At 34.6% G+C, this 24,014-nt stretch overlaps 1 protein-coding gene across 1 annotated transcript in view; it reads right to left on the bottom strand.

The window, feature by feature from the left end:
• LOC129938486 (uncharacterized) overlaps window positions 1–24,014 on the bottom strand; it is a 267,736-nt gene that overhangs the window by 162,055 nt on the left and 81,667 nt on the right. Inside the window, exon 2 of the mRNA XM_056046092.1 lies at window positions 22,069–23,762. Coding sequence (XP_055902067.1) covers window positions 22,069–22,123 — 55 coding nt within the window. The 5' untranslated portion in view covers window positions 22,124–23,762. The remainder of the gene's footprint in view (window positions 1–22,068; window positions 23,763–24,014) is intronic.

Consider the following 24,014-nt stretch of genomic DNA (forward strand, 5'->3'; position numbering starts at 1 on the left):
CATGAGAATTTTTTGAAATCATTCTTTTAATTGAAAATGGTTGTAAGAAACATTTAGGTGACATAAATTAGAACTCAGAACCGTCTAAACCATCTCAATGAAGAGAGTAGTTTTGAAATGACAGTGGTTTGTATGTAACACTTCCAAGAATTTCGAGAGAAATCATACAAAATTCTTAAAAGTGTTACATACAACCCACCGTCATTTCAAAACTACTCTCTTTATTGAGATGGTTTAGACAGTTCTGAGTTCTAATTTATGTCACCTAAGTGTTTCTTACAACCATTTTTAATTTAAAGAATGATTTCAAAAAAATCCCACGTAAAAGTATTTTCAACATTTTTTGATTTTTGTGATTTGCACATTTTCAGAAGTTGTGGAGCTACAACTGGAACTTGAATCATCATCGATAACATTCAATAGGGATAAAATTGAATTCTTTGATTCTTCGCTTTCATCACTTTCAAATAAAAACTGCAAATTATAAAAGTTTTTAAAAGAGAAAAGAAATACAAATTAAAATGAATACTTCGATCAACCACAGCAGCTTCCATTTTGGGTATTTGTTTATATTTTGTTTGCTTCGAAATGTCACTTTTGAAAGAACGAATTTGACACTGCTACCAAACTTTAAATAATAAAAAATATGATGATCCAATGCTGTTTTATTATCATGATCTGATCCGGATCAGATCACGGTGATAATAAAACGCGGCTAATGATATCACCAGAGGACCTTTTAATGCGAAAGCCGTACTATCGGTCATAAAGAAGATTTCGATCTTCGAGATATTTCTTGAGCTGATAATTAATCAGCCCTTCCATGTCAGAAGGGATGTAAGTGCAATCGGTCATTTATTTGAGAGCGAGGAAAATTCCCCTTTTTTGGGGATTAGCTGGACAATTTACACTCGTACAACTACCTTAAATAAATCATTCAAAAACTTCATTGAACATTGTTTCGAAATTTGTTTAAAAATATCATATTAATAATCTTCGACTAAGGCATCTTGAAATTATGAACTTAGAAATTGTAAATCCACTAACGTATACAATTTGTGTTCTATATTTCATGCTCTCTGATAAATCTTATCACTCCTTAGTTCATCGGAACTCAAATTGCTTCATATAACTAAAAACAAATACTAAAAGTTTTAAAGGAAAAAAATATGATAAGATTTTTATAGTAGCACATCCTGTCCTATATCGGTGAGTTCCTATAGGAAAATATCATAAAAATAAAATACCCTAGATATATTAATACAATCTCAGCTTACTAGGATGCACTGCGCCGCTATTGCCACCATAACCACACAGTTTCCGCTTTCTTAAAAATTATGTGAACCATGAAGACTTGACTTGCGAGTTTTGCGGAATGAAGTCATACCGCGTACTCTTATACTCTTATATAGTCGAGGCTCGTAGGTGTCGTTCGTAGGTCTTTAATAAAAATGTTCACATAAGCATCAAGCATACTCTACTCGAGTCGTAGTAACTGCTTCTATATAAAATCGATCAATTCAGGATATTATGAAATTTCGATTTACTTTTCGTATTTTTTTTTTTTTTTTTACTGAAGAAATGTTTCCCTTTCTCCAATCTAGGAGTCTTTTCTTCAGGCGCATTCGTGCTTGTGCGCCTGGAAAGACGTGTACGACAATATTACTGCATGCGGCTAAAATTATTGTGTTTGATAAACCAACCACGTTTGGGTGAGAATTTCGGTGACTTTGGTGAACCATAATATCAAGACCGCATTGAACTGGAAATCCGTTTAAAATCCATACAACCATAAATGGAATGTTTTATCAACAAAGATATAGACATACAAAGCTTGGATATATCTTCATTCATTTTATTATAACTAAACTATCATAATCATCATCATCATCATCATTATCATCATCAGCTTCACAATAAAATAACCACAAAGACTGCAACCAAGATAGAATTCATGTCGATTGGTGCTGGAACTGAAATCGAGTAGTGTCGCATAGTTCAAGCACTATTTGTCAAATAAGATCGAAATGTGTGATTAAAGGAGTGCACAATTTATAACCTTCTGTACTGGGTGGTTAGGATTTATATTGCAGGACCAAGGAGATGGATACGGCGACAGATATGAAAAAGGAGGAGGACTAAAAATATTAATGAAGAAACCCTTGTGATATGGTTATGAAAGGCCCTTTATATTTTTCCATTCTCATTTTAGTACCAGTTGGCATATGCCCTATACGTACCCATACTCATATTATGTGAGAGGCTTCTATAGAGATTATAGAAATAGGTACATCCTCATATACCTATGCATTTCAGATCTAGGTCCTGATTGTTTGGATATATATGAAGTGGTATTCAATGTGTCCCTGACCAAATTAATAACAGAAAAGAATAAAAGAAAAAAATGTTTCAAAATTCTTGCCTAGAGAAGCATAATATTTACACTCAAAGCATATTTGAATTAATTATAATTTTTTAGGTTTATGATTTTAGTTTCTTTATCGAAATAAAAGCTCTGCCTTCAAATTCAAAAGAAGGTTTAAAGCCGATTTGACAGATTTTCTGCCGAATTAAGTGTTTGAAAATACAAAGTTCTTTAGTTATCAATATGAAAAAGATGTGAAAGGTGATTGCTTTAGGGTTTATTTCAAGACAGTGTTGAATAAGATTTGGTATAACATATATTTGGTTTTCCATTAAGTGGTTTCATTTTGTTGAATATACCCGTACTTTGGCAACTGCCACATTTGAAGCTATGGTTTTTTGAAAAATTTAAAGCAAGCTATTATTTTATAAAATTCTTCTGTTTAGTTGACTATTCAAAAGATGTCAAAGAGGACTTTCACAGTCAGTTTCTCTTCAATTAAGTGGATTCTTATAACCGTCACTGGGATTTCCATTTTGACCAAGTAGCTGACAGAGCCGATGCAACACCTTCTAAGAACGCTAAAGAATTTATGCTAAAACGGTTAAGAATAATTGTTACAAAAGTGATTTCGTTCTGATAAGGATTTCGTGGTCTAAACGTTTTATCATAAAGTTTTTGAAATATATTTAAAAAGTATGAAAATAATGTTCAAAACGGGTATTTCTCAGTTTGAGCATATAAAGGTAAAATTAGAAATTGGATTCGGAAAAGGGAAATTGCGAGACTTGAGTGAGATTCTAAAATGATTTAATGTCTAAGATCATGAAATGAAACGTACTGTACCATTTCCGACAACTTAATCTGTCTTACAATTTTCTGGAACGCCTATGATCTGACACCCAGCAAATGTGATTATTGAAATTTTGTGCCATCTACATTAGAGATGATCGGCAGTTATTGAGTGTTTTAAAGTTTTCAGAAACAGAGTCCAGAGATTTTATAGCGGTCTGACTATCTGACGAAATACGGATATCAAACGTTGCTATCACGTTTTTTTTGACAGGACAAAACTTCTTTTATCATCAAAAGTGCCGCTTGGAAAACGGTAAGGCGGAATGAATATAAATTAGGTGGCACAATAGTCTGTTGAAAACTAGCCTCTAGAGACTTACAATCTCAACCATTCCTGATAGCGAGTAATGTTCCCAGGGATGAAGAGGACTTAGACTTTTCATGACAAGAATTACTCTTGGAGGATTTGTCATTTCCTTCAAAGTGGCAGTACCCGCGGTGAACATCGGGTGCCTAGAACCTCAACTGGAGATTGGGTTCTAATCCCAGTGATAAGTTGTTGAAGGCAGCAAACGAAAGAGGGGGGAGAGGTGTTTCCACTAAGGCACTTCTCCTTATCCAGACGGCAGCGGACGAATTCTCGAGATGGAATCAACCGTGGCGTCTACAGTTCTAGTACGGTTTAACTACTTAGTGAACACCTTATAGGGCTTCTTCGACATATTCGGAGCCCAGGCCTGTAAGGAGCGGTTTATCCGGCTCCCCGTCCTTGGAGTTATACCAAGGATCTGGCCCTCCAGGTTGTGGGTTGTGCCGTTCGGGGTGACTTCTTGGCCACGTAAAAAATACCTTTAGTTGCGAAACACCAACAAGCCTCGGATACGGATGGATTCACTGTTGACAATCCAAGCAAATGAAATAAGGACAACGAACTTCTGATCTGTAAGTGAAATGTTAGGCCAAAGGAGAAATATGAAAGACATATTCTTCGAGCCTTCTGGCAGGACATATGAGCTGAGCAGTGCCCTGGCCATGACATGAAAATTGTTTTAGGAGATTTTAATGCCAAGCTAGAAAGAGAAGACATCTTTGGTGGCATAATCCGGATATACGGCCTGAACGACACCACCTCCGACAACGGATTCAGGCTGTTCGATTTCGCTACGGGGAGAGACGTTCTGGTAGCTAGCATGCAGTTCACACATCTCAATATCCACAAGGGGACATGGAAATCTCCTGATCAATCAACCGTCAAAGAGATTGACCACATTGCGATCGACGCACGGAACTTCTCCCGTATACAGGATATCCGAACATTCCGAGGGGCCAACATTGACTCGAACTACTACCTCATTGTAGCCAAGGTACGGCTACGGGTATCCCGATCCAAGCCAAACCAAGGAAGTACTGTGAGAAGATTCGACACCAGCGCTAAAATCAAATGAAGAATAACTCTTGCAAATCGCTGCTTCTTTAGACTAAGGCAATTGAGAAGTAAAGTCCTCTCTAGAGCATCTAAAATCACCATCTATAAGACACTAATCATTCAGGTTCTCAATTATGGCGCTGAGGGCTGTACCTGTCAGAGAAAGACGAGACCGTCTAAGGATGCTTCGAGAGAAAAATTCTTCTGGTGATTTTTGGTCCCGTACGCCTAGATGGAGAATGGAGAAGAAGATATAACGACGAACTGTACGGGTTGTACAGCGACACTGACCTTAGTTAGGAGAATTAAAGTCCAACGGCTTACATGGCTAGGTCATGTAGAGTGGATGGACATCAACGCTCGGAAGGTCTTCGAATCCAATCGCGAGGGACGGCGCAGTAAAGGAAGACCGCGATTCAGGTGGTGCACCCAGGTGGGATAGGACCTCAACCAACTTGGCGTGCGAAACTGGAGACAACTAGCTAGGGACCGAGCTGGCTGGAGACGCATGTTGGTTGAGGCCCAGGTCCACCCCGGACTGTAGCGCCACCTTAAGTAAATAAGTAGGCACAGGCAGGGATTAAACCTAAGACTTTTCGCACAAATTTCGAATCTGTGCTTCTTTATGGGTGCTTTACTTGGAAGGTTACTTCAAACCTACGTAAATAGATGTCTTAAAAACATCCTAAGGTTTTTCTGGCCAAACCGTGTATTAAATAAGGTCCTTCATAGAAGAACAGGCCAGGAACCTATGGACTCTATAATACGAAGGCGTAAGTGGCAATGGATTGAACATACGCTTCGAAAAGGCAACAACTGCATTGCAGACCAAGCAATGCAGTGGAATCCGCTCACAAAAGAAGAAAGAAAAGCTGGACGACAGAGAAACACATGGAGGATAGTCGAGGCAGAATCAGCGTCGCTAGGCTAAAGTCGGAGGGAGCTGAAACACATCTCCGGAAACCGTACACGATGGCAAGAGTAGTAGAGCCCCTATACCCCTTAAGGGGTTCAAAACGGACTTAACAAGTCTGAGGACCCAAGTTATCAAGTAAGTAAATGCGACGAAGCTTTGAGGCGAATAGAAGAGCTTACAGCTATTTCTTTGCTAAATACCAAGAGAAGTTAGGAGGAGTAGGGTGTCCAGTGCAGCAGATTGGATCGTGCAAAGCTTTGGACTTTATTTATATTGTCGCGGTTTATAAAGTAGTCTACTATACTGCCACACCGTACATTAAAATCGGTCGGATTACCGAAGTGTTTAACCAATCCGTGATTCGGGATTGTAAGCGCTATTTATTACCAACAGTTTTTGCCACTTTCTTGTATACGCTTCCTATTTAGTTTTTTGTCGAAAATAAAACCCAGATATTTAGCCTCGTCTGAGAATTTTAATTGGGACGGAGAGGCTTCCGCCAAGTTTGTATTCTCTGGTTCGTTGCTAGGTACTGCATGACTTTCTCTCCGAACTTATTATTATATGGGCTGTCTTCTTCTAAGAGCGCCAAGGACATTGATTGTCCTGTAAATTACAGCACAAATTATCTTCTGGTTTACTGCCATTAGCCCTAATGGAATTCTGCCCACCATTTTTTTTTAAGGCTTAGAGCAAGGCTTAGGCTGGACGATTATTCTCTTGTTTATTGATAGAGACTGGAAGTGCAGCTCACATGATTTTATTTATAGTATCTGGTCAAAAAATTTAATAAAATATATTCAATTTTTTAAAAAAAATTGATTTGATAGTGTTTAAAAATATGCCCTTACAGTTCGGGAAAGAACGTCTTTAAAATCTCCTTGGATCAATAGAAGGCTTACTGAATTAGAGAATGTTAAAATGGGTCCGGAAAAACTGAAGATAGACTTCGTTTTATTCAAAATACAAGTTAATATCTTTTATACTGACTTCGTTAAAGCTATTGATAGAGTTCATCGCAAGCTTCTAATTAAAAAATTTGAGAAAATAGCGTTCAAGATCTGTTTTTTAGGATGATTGGAATCTTATTTGGCTGAATCGGAACGGGTTGTAAGAATTGGAAATGATCAATCCTTCTGTATTGAAGTATTGTCGGGTCTTCCTAACAGTAGTCATCTGGGACACCTTCATTTCAATCTTTTTTGTAATGACATTCCTGACACGTTAAAGTATGCAGATTGTCTAATGTTTGCTCACGATTTAAAACTTTACTAACCTATATCAAAGATAGAAGACTGCCTACAGTTTCAAAAAGACATAGATAAACTTTATCATAGGTGTTAATATAATCATCTTGAATTAAATATTTTCAAATGTAAAATGTTTGAGCTTTTCGTTCAATACCAAGAAATTTATATAGTTACGAGTAGGATAGGAAGTTTTCTTTTTCTTTACATATTGATTTCTTCATATCGAAAGCAAATTCGGTTCTTGGTTTTTTTAAATCAAAAAAGATTTACTCACTTTGCGTTGAGAAATTTGCTTTGATCCATCATATGAATCTATGTGCGCATTTATCGATTTGAAATTTTTGAAAATCCGCCGAGAAACCTTGAGTACACTTTTTTTTAAGTAGTAGACTAGTTGTTGCAAGAATTATCTCACCTGAGTTATTAAATTGTACGCCCTTTTATTTTCTAGAGAGAAATCTTAGAAATAGAGCCGCTCTTTTTCTTGTTCCTAAAGAAAAACTATATATCACGTTCATTATCCTTTTTTTAATTCAATTAATCTTGAAGTCGACCTTCTAATGGATACTTTCTCTAGATTTTTTAATAATAATCAATAAATGAATTAATTGTAAAATGTAATCAAAAGAAAAATGTTTGTATTCAGGTTAGGACCATGTAACATTGCGTATTTTTATTACTATACAATGTATTATGCACGTGTCTACGTCACTGAGCTCCCCACATATTTGCTTTTCACATCGAAGACTAGAACCTTTACAACAAGAATTATTTTCCACATTTTAAATTCTCTTAATTCAATAATTTCTCATTTAGTTTATTCTCAAAAACTATCCAACTTTACATGGCGAGAATTGAACAATTCTTCCATAAAAAAGCTTTTTACATAAGCCATCTGGATTTGGCTTATAAATTGTCATAAGTCGTACCATAAAACGGGTAGATGAAGGTTATTTCCTGGAAATTGAATTTATATCAAAATATAATAAATTCAAAGGACTTAAGAAAATTCTATGTACACAATAATTTTGATCAAGGTTTTGTCAATCAAAGTTTATCCATAAAATTCATAAAAGTCATCTCAAAATGTATTATTCATCGCCCGTCACTATCCCAAAAGTTTTTTATTTGTATATTTAATAATTTTGTGCAATAATTTTAAAATAGAATTCAACAAAAAGAGACACAACAGCAAAATGACACGTTCTTGGCGACATCTGAGAAGAACAAATAAACTCCTTAACATAATGCATATACAGCAAGGATACTTCCCGTCCAATGCTTCTAAAAGAATACAAAAACATTGTTTTTTTTTCGTCCTTTAAATCTCAACTCAAACTAAAAACAAAATTAGAAACTAAATATTTTCCATTCCTGATGAAATTTATTTAGAAAAATAAAAAAGAAAAAAAACGAAGAAGAAAATAGAAAACTTCTCAAGAAGACATTCTTTGGCCTGGTTTTTTTTTTGTTCCTTCAAATAAAATCTGCAAAGAAAAATAAAGTAAAAATTCGAAATCAAGGATATTTGAACTCTTTTTATTTTCTGCTCCTTTTTTTATTGCACGGAATGTGTTTTCCTTTCTCTAGCTATAGATTCATAGATACATTTATAGATACTAGTTCGAGGGAATATCTTTATATATTTATGGCAATAGCGCGCCCATTTTATTGAAGAAACTTTTTTGGGAGAGATAACCTAATTAATGAGTTTCCTTTTTGCATCCCTCAAGTGGAACATGGAAAGTCATTGTTTGCTCGTGGAAGTTGGTCTGCATCAGAACCAGAACCATAAGCAGGAGCAGCGGCATCAGCATCGGGATCTGTATGGCGGCAGTAGCATCATTTCAGAAAAGATACAATATGTGCGGGTCCGGGTGATTCCGGCCGGTCGTCGCTCGTCGTATAAATTGGGACAAGGGATGATGGGTATGGTGGGATAGGGTATATAAGAATTCTACCCTATATTCGACTAAAGCTCAAAAAAATACCCAACGAAAGAGGCTGGCAGCGAATATTATAATTTTCTAAATTGCAAACTTTATTCGCCCCATGAAGATGATATTACCCTTATCGTAGAATCCTGCGTTTCTTTCTTTTTTGTTTTTGTTTTTCCTTTTTTTATCCGTCAGAAGGTATATGAACCTACATTTAAGATTTTTCTATTTGTATTTTTTGTTTTTCTCTGTGACGAACCCAACCCGATGGATTTCCTGGGAAATGAGCCAGAACTCGTTTCTGGCATCCTGGTTTTTAATATACTATGTAGGTATTTTTGGCATTTCTGTTTTTCTTTTTCGTTGTTTTTGTTGTCTGATGTAAACCAATTTATTAAAATTACTCGTATTACGTGGTTCGGAAAAAAAATTCCCAGAATTTAACTAATATTTTATTCAACCTTGACATCATCTTTTCTTTAACTTAGTTTAGTTTAGAGAGAAACAAGAAGAATAAAAACACAAACTGGATAATCGAAGGGCGTGTCGTCGCCCAATCCAGTGATGGACTAGAAGGACGAAGAGAGATGATAATGATAGATAGAAAGTTGGGTGGATTATAAATTTTTAGGTAGAATGAACACAATGTTAGAAAAAAAGGTTTAGTACTTTGGTAGAATAAAAACTAAAAGAAAACAAAAACTTGTTGAAATGCTTTTTTTCTTTTTTGTATATTTAATTAAATATACGAAAGGTTTTTTTTATGGAAATTTGTTCTTTGATCATAATTCGTTACTTTAAGACTATTTTTCCGACCTAACTCTTAAATACATTTTTGTTTTCTTTTTTTGCACTAAACTTTATGTTGCTATATTGATCTCCCAATACTATCTTTTTGGATAAAGTTCAAACTCGTGTTTCGAGTTTCTATTAACTTTTTGATGGGATTCACTTTTTGGATCGTAGGATTTTTTTAGAAAATAATATATACTCTAAAATTCAGTAAACTACAGTTAAATAGGTTTTGACTATAGCATAACATGACTAAAATTCGACGTTTTCTTTTTATTCACTTATCAGAAACACACATACATATATAAAGTTATGATCAAACTAAATAGATTTTTAGACCGTTTTTTTTTTTAAATATTTCACATCACAAAGAAAAACAGGGCCTAGTGACTTAAAAGTTACAAATCTTAACCATTCCTGTGTGCGAGTAATGTTAGGGATGGAGGGGACCTACAGTATTATTTGAGAAATCACTTTTTATGACGATAATAACTCTTTGAGGATAATTCCTTGAAAGACCTCTGGAGTTCAGTCCTTATCACGCGGGTACTAATATTTCAAATACATTTTTTTTATTATTTATTCTTCTATTCAAATCAGAAAATGTAAATATTAACCAAAGAACTTACTTATAAAAAAAATACAACTAAAAATTATAAAAGACTGCAATGTTACCTACACTGATTATTCAATATTGTTCACCATTTCAGTAATAATTGCTCAAAAAGAATGCAATAAATCTGTTTTTATCGGGAAACTTTGAAAAATTAACTAATTTAGTGTTGTTTCTTTTTAAAAGTACTTAAAAAGTTAATAAATACTTTGTAAGAGACGATTTTTTTATTTTTACTTGCGACATACACTTTGTATCACATGAATAAGGACAAGCTATTTTTCAAACCCCTAAGTTCTTTTTTTTAAACCCAAACATGGAATGAATGAGGTATGTATTAAGTTTATATTAGACTAAGTTCATAAATACAAGTATCGGGCGATACAGAAGGCAGACCAAACGACATCAAAAAAGAGGCTGGGATGTGACCCACACTGATAACATCCCATCCCGTCTGTCGATTTGTCTTGCTTAAAACACAATTTATGAAAAAACGGACTTTTGGATTTTTATACAAAAATTACTGAATATCGAAAACAATATTTTCTGTGAAATAAAATAAGTTTGAAGCCAATATTTCAATTTTTTGAAAAGATATTTTACTCGAAATTTACGAACTTTGAGTAATTTTTATTTTACATTTTATTGTTTTATAAAAAAAATTGTCAATTCGATTTTTCTCAACATTTTACTAGATGTTAAAAACACAAAACTGTATCTCTTCTGGTTCTTGATCTATGGACGACGAAAAAAACGTCACGAACGTACGGACGTACGAACGTACGTAGAGACCTTAAAACGTCGTGAAATGTCAAAATTTTTAATTTGACAAATCGGACCCATTACAATAACTTCTTTTTTTATTTTTCAAACCCCTTAGTTTTTTGGGAAAACACAAACATGGAATGAATGAGGTATGTACGAGTATTAAGTTTATATTGGACTTAGTTCATAAATACAAGTATAGATCGGTACAGAAAGCAGACCATAACGACATCAAAAAATTAAGAAAAAAATAACCAACCAAGAAAAAAAAGACAACGCCTTAATTTTGCAACAAATCACATCAAGTGGAATCGAACGGCTTCTCATGCCGTCGGCTTTAAGGATAAAAAAAATAATGGGACGGACCTGATGGATATAGAAAGTGGGGCGTGGTTACTTCCTTATCTCAAACTCTCGCAACTGAGCGGTTATTCATAGTAAAGCGTTGATTTATGGCTTATGGCAATACCGCACTTGCAGGTCGTGTGCCTGATCGGATATCGATTACTTTGTAGGCGGACACGTTTAGGGATATCGGTTGTGTGCAGAAGAAACATAATGGACCTTCCAAAACCCTCAGGACGCCAGAAAACATCGCAAGGCAAAGTGTGGCGATTTTGAACTCTCCTAAGCGATCTGCATACAAACATGCGGCTGCTTTATTGATTTCTAGTCGCACAGTGAGACGAATTCTTCATGAGGAGCTTAATTTTTACCCATACAAATTGGCAGTGGTACAACAACTTAATCCAATTATGTTGCCGGAAAAAATGCATGTGAAGTGTGAAGCCTTCCTCGTAAACCAGCCTCAGGACGCCCTTGTTTTCTTTAGTGACGAGGCACAATTCCATAATTCAGGATGTGTGAACAAACAAAACATGGGATGTTGGAGTCCCACTAACCCGAGAGAACTTCATAAGCAGCTTCTGCATACAGAACGTGTGACTGTTTGGTGTGCAATATGCAGAATCGGCCCATGGTTCTTTGAAGAGAACGAAAGAGCAGTTACGGTCAATACTGAACGTTATGTCAACACGATTGTGGATTTTTTCTGTCCAAACTTGAATATATGAATGTAGGGGAAGTGTGGTTTCAACAGGATGGGGCCACAGCTCACACGCTAAGAAGGTCAGTAAATATTTTGCGTGAACACTTTCCCAAACGGCTTCAGTGGTCAGCACGATCGCTAGTTTTTGAAATTAAATACAATTAAACTTTAAATGTATTTCTATACACAGAAATAATAATTGAATCAGTATTGCTAATACCATTTGTGTTATGTTTTTTAAAAAAAGGAAGTAACCACGCCCTACGCCGTATTTGCATTTTATTTTTTATCTTGAAAAACGACACAGCAAAGGAAGCGTTGTTATATGAAATGTGCAGCAATCACCTATTAGAGGACCGTGAAACTGGATTTTCAAAGCTTTATAATGACGGCATTCACTTAAAAAGGACTTTCCAAAAAGATAATGCACCAATACATAAAGCACGGAAAACAAAAGCCTGGATTCATTAAGAAAATGTGAACCTATGCGGATCGCTCTTCAAAGAAGAATGGCAATATTATAAAACCGAAAAGATTATTGAAGCCTTAAAACAGTCTTGGCCCAATTATCGGACATGACTCTATGAATCCAAGCACCACAGGTTATTGAGCTAATTCAGAAATCATGAGGCAGCACAAATTACTAATCATTTTTCAAGTCAAATCAATAAAACCAGTATTTAACTAAATCATAAGATTTGTTGTTGTTTTCCAGGGTCTTATTGGTAAATTTAGATCAATTCCCAATTCATGTGCCAAAAAACTTTTATTCACTAACTAAATCCAACATTTTTGTTTGCAATATAAATTTAATACAAACCTCATTCATTCCATTTTTAGTTTTTTTCAAAAAACCTATAAGGGATTAAAAAATACCGGCAAAAAAAACGAACAACGCTTGTTAATATGCATGTGGCTCGAAGATGTTTATGGAAAGTTTTGCGTTCGAAAAAATTCCGAACTCGAGATTTGTATTAAACATTAAATTAGGATTCTTAAAAGGTAAAAAAAATTGGTCCCTCGTTTTCGTCCGTCTGTCTGCCTGTCTATCTGTTCTGGCTTTTACAGTCCAAAGCATTGGGTCGATTGACTTCCAATTTGAAAATATTGAAATATATATTGAAAATATATTTTCAGTTTCCAGTCGTCGCAATATCGCTGAATCTTGTCGAAATCACGATGCAAGAGGATTCTAATAACCTCAACCTTTCGGGCCGTTCTGTACGCAATTAGATCGTCGGCGTACGCAATTGCCTTTGTAAGACTACCTATCAGATCGCTGGTGTAAATGCTGAAGAGAATCGGCGAATTCACCGTTCCCTGTTGAATACCATTTTTAATTGTGAATGTTGTGGTAGAAGTTACATTGCCACTTTTGACAACAACAACAGCATATACAACAATGGCTTGCTTATGCCAAGCCTGCTCAGTTTTAGGTAAGTATCCTTTAACCATACGGTCAAAGACCTTTTCCAAATCAACTAGAACAGCCGCTGTGCATTGTTGTTTTGATTTATTCCATTGGATATCAGAAACGAGTTTAGACGCAGCATGAATTGTGTCATGACCCGCCTTGAACCTGAACTGTTTATCCGGAATTATTTTGTTGTCGGCAGCTCACTTAGTCAGAGCCCTTTTAATGATTTTTTCGAAAACTTTGCTGATGGAGTTGGTTGGAGTTGTCCTTTCCCTTTTTCGGGAGAGGATGAACCACAGCTGTCTTCCAATGCACTGGATAATATGCATTATTGAAGAGTGTGGTGTAAATGTCAATTGCTTCCGTCGGTAAATGTCTTAGTACAACGTTGGATATACCATCGACACCTGCTGACTTTTTATTTTTTATTGAATTGAAGATGAGCTGAAGCTCAACCTTCGTCATTAACAAGGGACTTGGTCCCGTTTGCTCGGCGATTATGGCATTTGCCAAGGAATCGTCATTGAACCCCTTGAAACCGCGGTTCTCAGATCGCCATTGTGTCATATCATTTCGAAGGTAAAAGTGATTAAGTAGGGCTCTGTTTTCCAGGTCGTGGTTGGGGCGAATGCTAACATTCACTTTGTACACTTGCTGGAAAGCAGCTCCCACCGTCTCCACTTTTTACTTTGGATCTTCAATTATATAAAAGTCATCGTCAAAGATGGCTTACAGTCAAACGCACTAACCATCACGCTACGGGTACTATTTTATCTACAATTATTAATAAAAAGCTTTAAACTATTAATACACCTTATGAAAGTGTAAATATTTATTTGGTATTTTTACTTATATTTAATTTTTGTCTTTCTTTCTAAAATGTCACTTTCCGTCAAGAATCAACTTTGATCCAAAAAACTAATAAACGTTCTGTTTGCTTATTCCTTAATCTAAAGTACAAAGTAACTAAAAAGAAAAGAAAATCAATTAGGTACCTAAAAACTTACATACAATAGAAAGGAAGTATAAGTTTTACATATATAATAACGACGACAAAAATTTCACCATAGCATTATGACCTTTTTGAAAGCTACCTTTTGTTTGTTTGTTTGATTAAGTACTCAATCTCAATCTTCGTTCTTTTAATACAAACAAAAATACAAAAAAAATACGAAAAAATAGAAAGAAGAAGCCAAATCCTGTTAAATTAAATTACAGGTTAAAACTTTCTCCTCAAACATGGGTTTTTATTGACGAAGTAATCGCCGTTTGTGAATGACAGCCATTGTATAATAAACATTCAAAGTAAAAATTATGACCCACATTTCCTTGATATCCAATCTAACATCCATCGTGTCGTTTAAGGACCGAAAAAACAAAAAAAATATACATACATAGGTAAGGTTAGGTATCAACGTGTTTATAGTCCTTCAAAAAATTAATTTTTTTTATCCTGAGAGGTCCTGCAAGCTCTCTCACTCTCTCGTCTTTGGCGTAGATAAACAAAAAGGTCATGTCGTTTGACACGTTTTCAAATTTGTTTTATTTTATTTTTTTTTTCTTGAAGTTATACGTTTTCGTTTTGTCACCGTGCGGCTTTCTAGAGGACATTCTCGGGGCAATAAAATAAATTAGATTCTTTTCTATCATCGTTATGAATGGTGCGGACTGTGAACGTTACAACGACAAATTCGACTAAAGGTGGAATGGTGATGTCAACAATCCTCAATATTCCTATTCCACCCCATAGCCCAGTAGGGTGTGGCATGGCGGTGTGACGCGACGCACGGTGGTGGTATGTTGGCTGTTCAAACAAGTTGCCTTTTTTGCATTTTACCTCTGACCTTCTGCCATCGTTCTTATACTATTGTATAGCTGTCACTTGAAAAGTACATAAAAGCACAAAGTTTTATTTTTTTTTCTGAATTTTATGTTCTATGGATTTCCTGTCTCAATCTAAATTTTTGGTTCTGATTCCAACTTTTTTTTTTTGTCAGTCTTGAAGGACGAATTCCTACGATTTTGTGAGCATTAGTTTAAAGTTAAGAACGTTAATGATATGTAAACTTTTTCTCATCCGTTTATTTAAGAAACGAGAAAAACTTTTCCGATTTCCATTTTTACAAACGAAAGTGTATGTATGTACGTATATAATATTTCTATTGCTCTATGCGCTATGCCCAAAAGTATCTGCAAGCATAGCGAGAGAGCTTAACTGTGAGGCTAACAGGATAAGAGGCAAAATAAAAGTTTGGGTATATATTTTTACAAAATTGCATTAAAATAAGCTTGCGTTGCAAATTGCAAATTCACTTGATAATATACATAATTTGAATGTCAAGAAGGAAGAAAAAAGAATATTTTCAAGAGTTTTTGAAACTATATTTCAAATTATATACAGCAACGTTTCGAAAATAAGAAAAAACTATTGAAACGAGATGTTTGTTCAGTTTTTTTTTTTCATTTTTAAAGCAGGAAATTTAAGTCCTTTTAGTTTTACGTAATGTAAAGAGGTTTGAGTTTTTTTTTTTGTTACTAAAGATTGTCTTATTTATGGTAGAGCTTTAAATGATATTTGTGTTGCTCAGAAGGATATTTATGTACAAAATTTATGTGAAAGTTTGTGTCGGTATATAACTTGGAAAACACTTTTATCCATGTGAAATATAGGTTTCTTTAGCTGCTTAAGAAATATATTGCTTGGTTTTAATTTTATGACTTATTAAGCTCTATACGTATAAACAGAAATAATCTTGCTTCAAATTTCAAACCGCAGCTTGAATTCTTATCCTTAAGCTGACCCTTATTACCTTAGAACTAGAAATTCCTATATACACTGCCAACCATAAGAATGAGGGCACACATTTTGGAAAAGATTTTCGCTTTTCACACCTGGTGGGAGTTTTCTACTCGGATACGTTTGCTACTTGTTAATAGGTACGTTTTTCTACGTTATAAATTCATACAATTAAAGGGCAAATTAGAAATGTAACTGTTTTGATTTTATTTATATAATGTTCCATATGTTTTATTAACATATAATGTTTCGTAAAGGCTTTGAAAGTTACAGAAAGATCAAAAATAGATCCTCACGTTCTAAAATAGCTAAGGACTTTACAGAAACGGGACAACTGTAAGCAATTATATTGCTGGTCGACAAAAAAAAAATGGGAAATATCAAAAAGGTCAACTATCAGAAAGAACAACATCATGAGAAGACAATTTCCCTCAAATTTAGTAATACTTTAAATTATTTTCATAAAATTTGTCTCTAAGAGAAAGAGCTAAAAATTAAACGATACATTTTATTTCTTTCAAAATTGATCTTCTGTTGAATACAAAAACTTTTTAGATCTTAAAAAATTAAATAAATCTATTTTTGAAGTGAATAAGGAATCCAATTAAAATTCTCAGACGAGGCTAAAAACCTAGATCTTGTCCTAGTCAAAAAACTAAATTGGAAACGCAACGTACAGGAAAGAATCAAAAAAGCTACTGTAGCTCACTTTTTTTGCTAAAAAGCTATTGGTAATAAATGGGGTTTACAACCCAGAATCACGCATTGGCTATACACATCGGTAATCAGACCGATTTTAACGTACGGTGTGGCAGTATGGTGGACTGCTTTAGAGAAAGGTATAAACAGGGATAAGTTGAATAAAGTTCAACGTTCAGCCTGCCTATGTATAAGCGGATCGCTTCGCACGACCCCGTCTGCGGCACTGGACACCTTGCTCTACCTTACACCTGTTGACATATTTAGCAAATAAATAGCTGCAAGCTCTGCTATTCACCTCAATGCTTCGTCGCAGTGGACTTACAACAACATTGGCCACTCCGTAATTCTAAGGTACTTAGAATCAATTCCAAAGCACACAGACTACACCATCCCCCAACTACAATTCGACAGAAACTTCCAGATTTCTATACCTACCAGATCTTTTTGGGAGGATAGGACATTCTTGGAGGATGAGTCAATCCATTTTTACACAGATGGCTCAAAAAAGAAAGAAGGGGTTGGTGGAGGTGTGTACTCTGAACGACTGAAATTAAGTCTCTCATTACGCCTTCCCAATCATTGTAGCGTGTTCCAGGCGGAACTTTTGGCGATTAAGGAATTCTGATATCCGTATTTTCTCTGACAGCCATTCCGTTAACAAATCTCTAGACTCTGTCTCTACAAACTCTATAACAGTCCATAACTGTGGACCATCTATTGGAGATGGCACAACAGTTTAATATTCTGTCTTGCTGGGTGACGGGCCATAGAGACATTCCAGGTAACTGTAAGGCAAATGAACTCACCAGGAATGGTACAGTACAACCCATCCTACCACGTTTGACAAATACTGGCATACCAATCGCTACTTGTAAACTGTTGCTAATGCAAGACGCTGCGAGGAGGACAGACAGCAGGTGGAACAACATCACCACGTGTCAAGCCACAAAAAACATCTGGCCAAAACTGGATTTAAAACATTCAAGGTGCTTGCTCTTTCTAAGCAGATCGCATATAAGCTCGATAAAAGGTGTCATACCCGGACACTGTCTAATAGCAAAGCACGCCACGAGACTAGGCGTATTCTCAAATGACTTTTGCAGAAGCTGTATAAACGAGGAAGAGGAAGAAACGGTTCTTCATCTTCTCTGCACATACCCTGCTCTAGCTCGAAAACGCAAGAATTACCTAGGAGAATTCCGCGTTTAACCTGAACTGTTTATCCGGAATTATTTTATTGTCTGCAGCCCACTTAGACAGAGCCCTATTAATGATCTTTTCGAAAACTTCGTTGATGCTCGGAAGAAGACTTATTGACCGAAGATTTGACGGGCTGGAGTTGTCCTTTCCCTTTTTCGGGAGAGAATGAGCCACAGCGGTCTTGCAATGCATGGGATAATAAGCATTATTCAGTGCATTGTTGAAGAGTGTTGTGTAAATGTCAATTGCCTCCATCGGTGAATGTCTTAGTACAACGTTGGACATACCATCGACGCCTGCTGACTTTTTGTTTTTTATTGAATTGAAGATGGGCTGAAGCTCAACCTTCGTCACTTACAATGCACTTGGTCCCATTTGCTCGGCGATTATGGTTTTTGCCAAGGAATCGTCATTGAACCGCATGAAACCGCGGTTCTCAGATCGCCATTGTGTCATTTTATTTCGAAGGTAAAAGTGATTAAGTAGGGCTCTGTTTTTCAGGTCGTGGTTGGGGCGAATGCTTACATTCACCTTGCACACTTGCTGGAAAGCAGCTCCCACCGCCTTTACTTTTTCCTTCGGATCTTCAATTATGTAAAAGTCATCGTCAAAGATGGCTTCCTCTAGATCTATTTGCGCTGTCATGAGTAAGTCCCTGTTCTCTTCAGTTCTTTTGAGTTAAAGACTCGGAAGGTCATTATCGTTTTTTTTTTCCTGAATATCTTGTTGATTTTGGGGAACATACTAGGGACACTCGAATTAACTGACCGGATCTTGCGGTCCCAGTACTTGTTAATTGATAGCCTGTAGTTCTCCTTAATCAACAGATTGACATTTTTTATTGACTACTTCAGTGTCCTAACCTCCAAGTCTTGTGGGTCTGTCAGTCGTCTGTACAAGTTTTTGAGTCTTGTCAGTAAGCCTGCACTCTTGTGCTTTCGCAGTGCGTCAATGGTCGCGTTTCTGTAAGCGTCCATTTGGTCCCGTTCTTTGTACTTTGGTATTGTCCGTTCTATCGTTCGTTTTATTGTTTCGTCCATCTGTTGTAAATGTTGGTCAATTTCTGAGTCCATCGCACTAACCATCATGCCACGGTTACTACAAACAAAGGACAAAGTCATAATTAATCTAAACACAAATCTTATAATTGATTGCTATAAGAAAATATGTAAAAAGTTTTGATTTTCATTAATTTGTTCTTTTTTCTGAAATTTTGCATGTGTGACCACATCTTAGTGATAAAACTTTTTTTGTACCTTTTCTAAGAATTTCTTTATCTTGGTGGATTCCAACACTAGTTTCTGATTTTTTCTTCAATTTTATAAATTGTAATGCGGAATTTTCATCGGTATAGTAAATGTTTTCCGGATACAAAACTTCCAACAGATATATAATCTATTCCAAAATGTATGCCCTCAACCAACGATCAGTAAACTTTGAATATGTTTCTTGATAAAAATACAAAATTATAAAGACTACAAGTTTAACTTATTTCTTTTTTAAAACAAGTTAAATAAATTGTCAAATCAAGCTTTACAAAAGCTTCAAAGGACTATTATCACGAAACATATCATTCTTAAAGATTTGGTGATATAGACGTTTTTCTTGTAATAAATTTTCCTAAAAATTTAAGAAAATAGCAGAAAAACAAGAATTTTGTAAAAAAAAATAGATTTAGTAGCTCGTAATACCCCGTTGGTGAAACGGAGTTTTTTTTAAAAAACTTTCAATTGTAAGAAAACCTTTTCAGTGGACTCAACAATGCTATAAATGTCCGGTTTTAAAGAACAAAATCAAAGAAAAAAAGATACTGGGATTCGACCCACACTGATAACTTCCCATCCCGTCTGTCGATTTGTCTTGCTTAAAAGTTTGTCTATATGTACTCTTACCAACTTTTACGAAATTTGCGTACTATTTTATGTAGATTTTATTTTTTATAAAAAAAGGACTGTTGGGTTTTAAAATAAAATTACCAATATTTCAAAATTTTCAAAAGATTTTTGGGTCGTAAATCAATTTTTACCAACTTTTATACATTTATTTTTAGGTTTTTATTTTTTGTAAGAAAACTGTACATTTGATTTTATCAAAATTTGTCCTTTAGTTGAAAACAATATTTCTTATAATTAAACAATAGTTAGAAGCTATTATCTTAAATTTTTGAAAAGATATTTGAGTTGAAAATCATTTTTTACCAACTTTTGTTAATTTTTTTCTGTTTTTAATTTTTTTTTTTAAAATGTCACTTCGATTTTTTTCAAAATTTTACTGAATGTTAACAACAATATTTTTTGAAAGATAAAAGTAAATTAAAGTCAATACCTCAAAGTTTGTAAAAGATATTTGAGTCGAAAATAAATTTTTACCAACTTTTATTAATTTTTTTTAGGTTTTTAATTTTTGTAAAAAAATTGTAAATTCGATTTTTCTCTTCTTTTAAATCACGTTAAAATATATTATATAAAATTTAATTCAAGTCTCTAGCATTTTTGGTTCGTAAGATTTTTAGGGTTAACCATTTTTCACCTTCTTTTCAAACTGCTATGGTAAAAAACTCACCCACGCAATTTTCTTGAAATCCCTTTCTGCATCTTTTTGCCTTATTATCTGTATAACAAAATTTATTTGAAATCTCTTTTGGTTCTTGACCTATGGACGACGAAAAAAACGTCGCGAACGTACGGTCTTACGGACGAACTAACGTACGTTCACACGCACGCACAGACATCTTTCCAAAAATCTTTTATTTCGACTCTAAGGACCTTGAAAAGTCGAGAAATGTCAAAATTTTCAATTTGACAAATCGGACCCATTACAATAACTTCCTATGGGAAGTTAAAAAAAGGTTTGAAATGTAAAATGTTTGCATATTAATAAGCTCTAAATAACTGCATATTAAAAAAAAGTTGAAAAAACGACTTTCGAATACTAGTTTTGAAAAATTAAAGTTTTTTTGAGAAAACAAATAATAACATAATTTAAAAAAAAAAAAATTTTTTTGCAACCATTTTTTAACTGTAAAATACAGATGATATTTTCAAACAGACTGTCTTTCGACATATGAGCAAGTTCGTGCATTTTATTTTAAACTTGTCAAATTGAATACCATTTTCTTATTTTCCTATCTTATACAATGAAATGCATTCAAATAATTTCTTAATTTATTTGTTTTTTATTTTATTTATCCTCTCCATCAAAACTATTTGTTTTAACATTTAAAAATTGGAATTTCGGAGAGCAGCATTATAAAAAGTTGGATTTAAAGAAACATAATTTGAACAAATGATCGACAAAATTTAATCAATTGGAAATGAAAGCTATGAAACATTTCTTTGAGGAATTTAAACAATTTTTAATAAAACCGCTTTTGAAAAATTTGAAAAAAAAAAACAAACAGGCATTTTTTTTTCGATATAATTTTTTTTAAGATCTTAATTGGTAGGTATTTAATTCCTTTTCAAAATAATCCTTTTTAAAAATAATGGCCCACAAATCCCAAATACGACTTGCATACATATAAGTCACAGGTAAGCCAATGTTTACATTCCATGTACATAAGAAAGCTATCGCCCCCAAAAACATCAATTTAAAATATTTTGTTGTTTTTCCGCAACAGATTTTCAGCCTATAATTCTTTAATTCAATTATTTTTGATTGAAAATATTTTGTACCATAAATAAAATTTGACACGATACGATACACGATATACCTCCAAACCTAAGACTTTTTTAACACACAAAGTACATATGCCAACAACGTTAACCTTCCGGGCAAAATCCCTCCTCAACAAATATGGTACATGGAAATTCATACGAAAACGTCTATTTTTAAAAATTGTTTCCAAAAAGGCAGATCAGTATCATGGTTAGAATCAGTATGAATATGGGGTATGAATATAATGTAAGTAAAATCTAGGGAAAATGTGTGAAATTATCCTAACGAAATTATATTTGCAGGAATTCTTTTAAAAATTATGAAGGTACCTGGTACCAACATGAATATTTACGAGAAAGTATAAATATGTGTGTGTGGTATCACTTACCTTGAAGCAAACTGTAGATGAGTAGAATGATCCGTGTATCGAAGGATAAATTCATTTTAAGGGCATAATCCTTTTGTACTGCCAATTGAAAAATTGCGTCTACCCACAAAATATACACATTTACAAAACACAAACAAAAATTTAAACAACACCCAACAAAAAGAAAAACGAAGCAAGGAGCGCACAGGACTCCCTATTCCCGACCAAAATCCTTTATACTCTCGTTCGATGTGCGTTCGTTCGTCGTCGTCGTCGTCGTCAGTGCAAAAGGAAATCTGTGTACGAAAAATTACGACTTCCTTCCGCCGATTTTACATTATTATGGATGTTCCTTAGATGATGATGTTATTGTTGTTGTTGCTGTAACTGGGTTTCGGGTTGCGAGCTGCTGTGGTGTGATAAAAATATCCTTTTGACGGGATAATTTCCTCGACAGACAAATTTCAGCAACAAATAATAAGAAAAAAGTACAAATAGGTACGTACGCACGAATCACTCATCCACGTGCACTTAGACACATCTTAATTTTTTCTTCACTCATATTATTTTTCTTTTACTTCACCATGACGCTTGAGGGTTGAGGTTCAGTGTTCAGTCTGAGTCTCTGAGCCCCAAGGAGTGTGAGGACTAAAAAATAAAATAAAAACACCTCCTAAAGATGTATGTTTTATCCTTAACACTTTTTTGTAAATCAGAAACGTGCCACGCAGCTTATACGAGTATCTATGAATGTTCTATTCTGCTCGGTGTATGTTTTTATGTTGGTTCTTTTTACTTGAGAAGCATAAAGAACGAATTCGACGCTTCGTTTAACTTGAAATCCTGAATGTCCTTATGAGCTGCTGTAATCCACTTTATAAGGCAGGCAATGTTTTCACCAGATTGTTGCGACTGAGAGCTTTATTTTGTGGCTCTGTGGCATACCTGATGCATTTGAATTCTTGAAAGGATATTTCTGTATTTATGAATTTGGAAAAAGAACCACTTTCCGGTGTTGATAACGTGTACAGCGCTTTAACGGTTTTTCTTTTAGCTAGGTAGGTACCAACAACGTATGAATAGTTAAAAAAAAACGAGGAATATAGTTTCTGCTGCAACTTCTATATGAACTCGGTGTATCTAAGTGTGATGACAAAATTTAGCTCTGAATCTGCCTGCGGGGTTCTGATATGTCTCCTGCTTTTTTGTTTGTATTATTTTTCTAGACAGACACACTCGAACGGGAGGACCTTTCTTCCTGAATGCGCAAAGATCGTTCATTCATACGTGGAGCTGCAGATGGAACTGAAGCTGAAGCTAGAGACGAGGCACGATGAAAATAATGATGTCCTAGGAAAAAAGGGTCGACAATTTTCAAACGTCGACATTTTAGATGACGTTGACGCCGCGTCGTACTCGTCGTCCTCGTGTTTGTGGTGGTTGTGGTTTTTGCCTCTTCCTTCTTTTTATTTTAAATATTTCTCGTTTCGTTTTTTTTGAATAAGAAGTCTTCAAGTGCAGGACCAACAAAAAAAAGACACGAAAACGAAATGAGCACAGACAGTGTCAAAGTTATTGTGCACTTTTGATTAAATAATGAAGATATGAAAGCTCTCTGCCTTACTTGTCGCTGGAAGACATTTTATGAACCAGTTTCATGTGTCACTTTGAAATTATTCGTGTTCCTTTTTTTTCTGTGTAGATTTTGGAAAATTCTGTAAAGGGATAAAAAGAAAAAAGTGAAAATTAAGAGAAATTTCGAAATTAAAAACGTTTTTAATTGTAAGAATCTGGAGTAGAATGAAAAGTGCTAAACTTTTGCCTTTGTTTTTTAACTACATATATATAAAACGAGGTATAAAGTTATACATGAACCTACTTGTACAAAAATTGGGTCTATTAACATTTTAGTTTATAAGTTGCATAATAATATCCTTTGAGGAAAAATGCTTTCAACTCAATATACA

This window comes from Eupeodes corollae, chromosome 1 (genome assembly GCF_945859685.1).
Source record: "Eupeodes corollae chromosome 1, idEupCoro1.1, whole genome shotgun sequence".
NCBI lineage: Eukaryota > Metazoa > Arthropoda > Insecta > Diptera > Syrphidae > Eupeodes > Eupeodes corollae.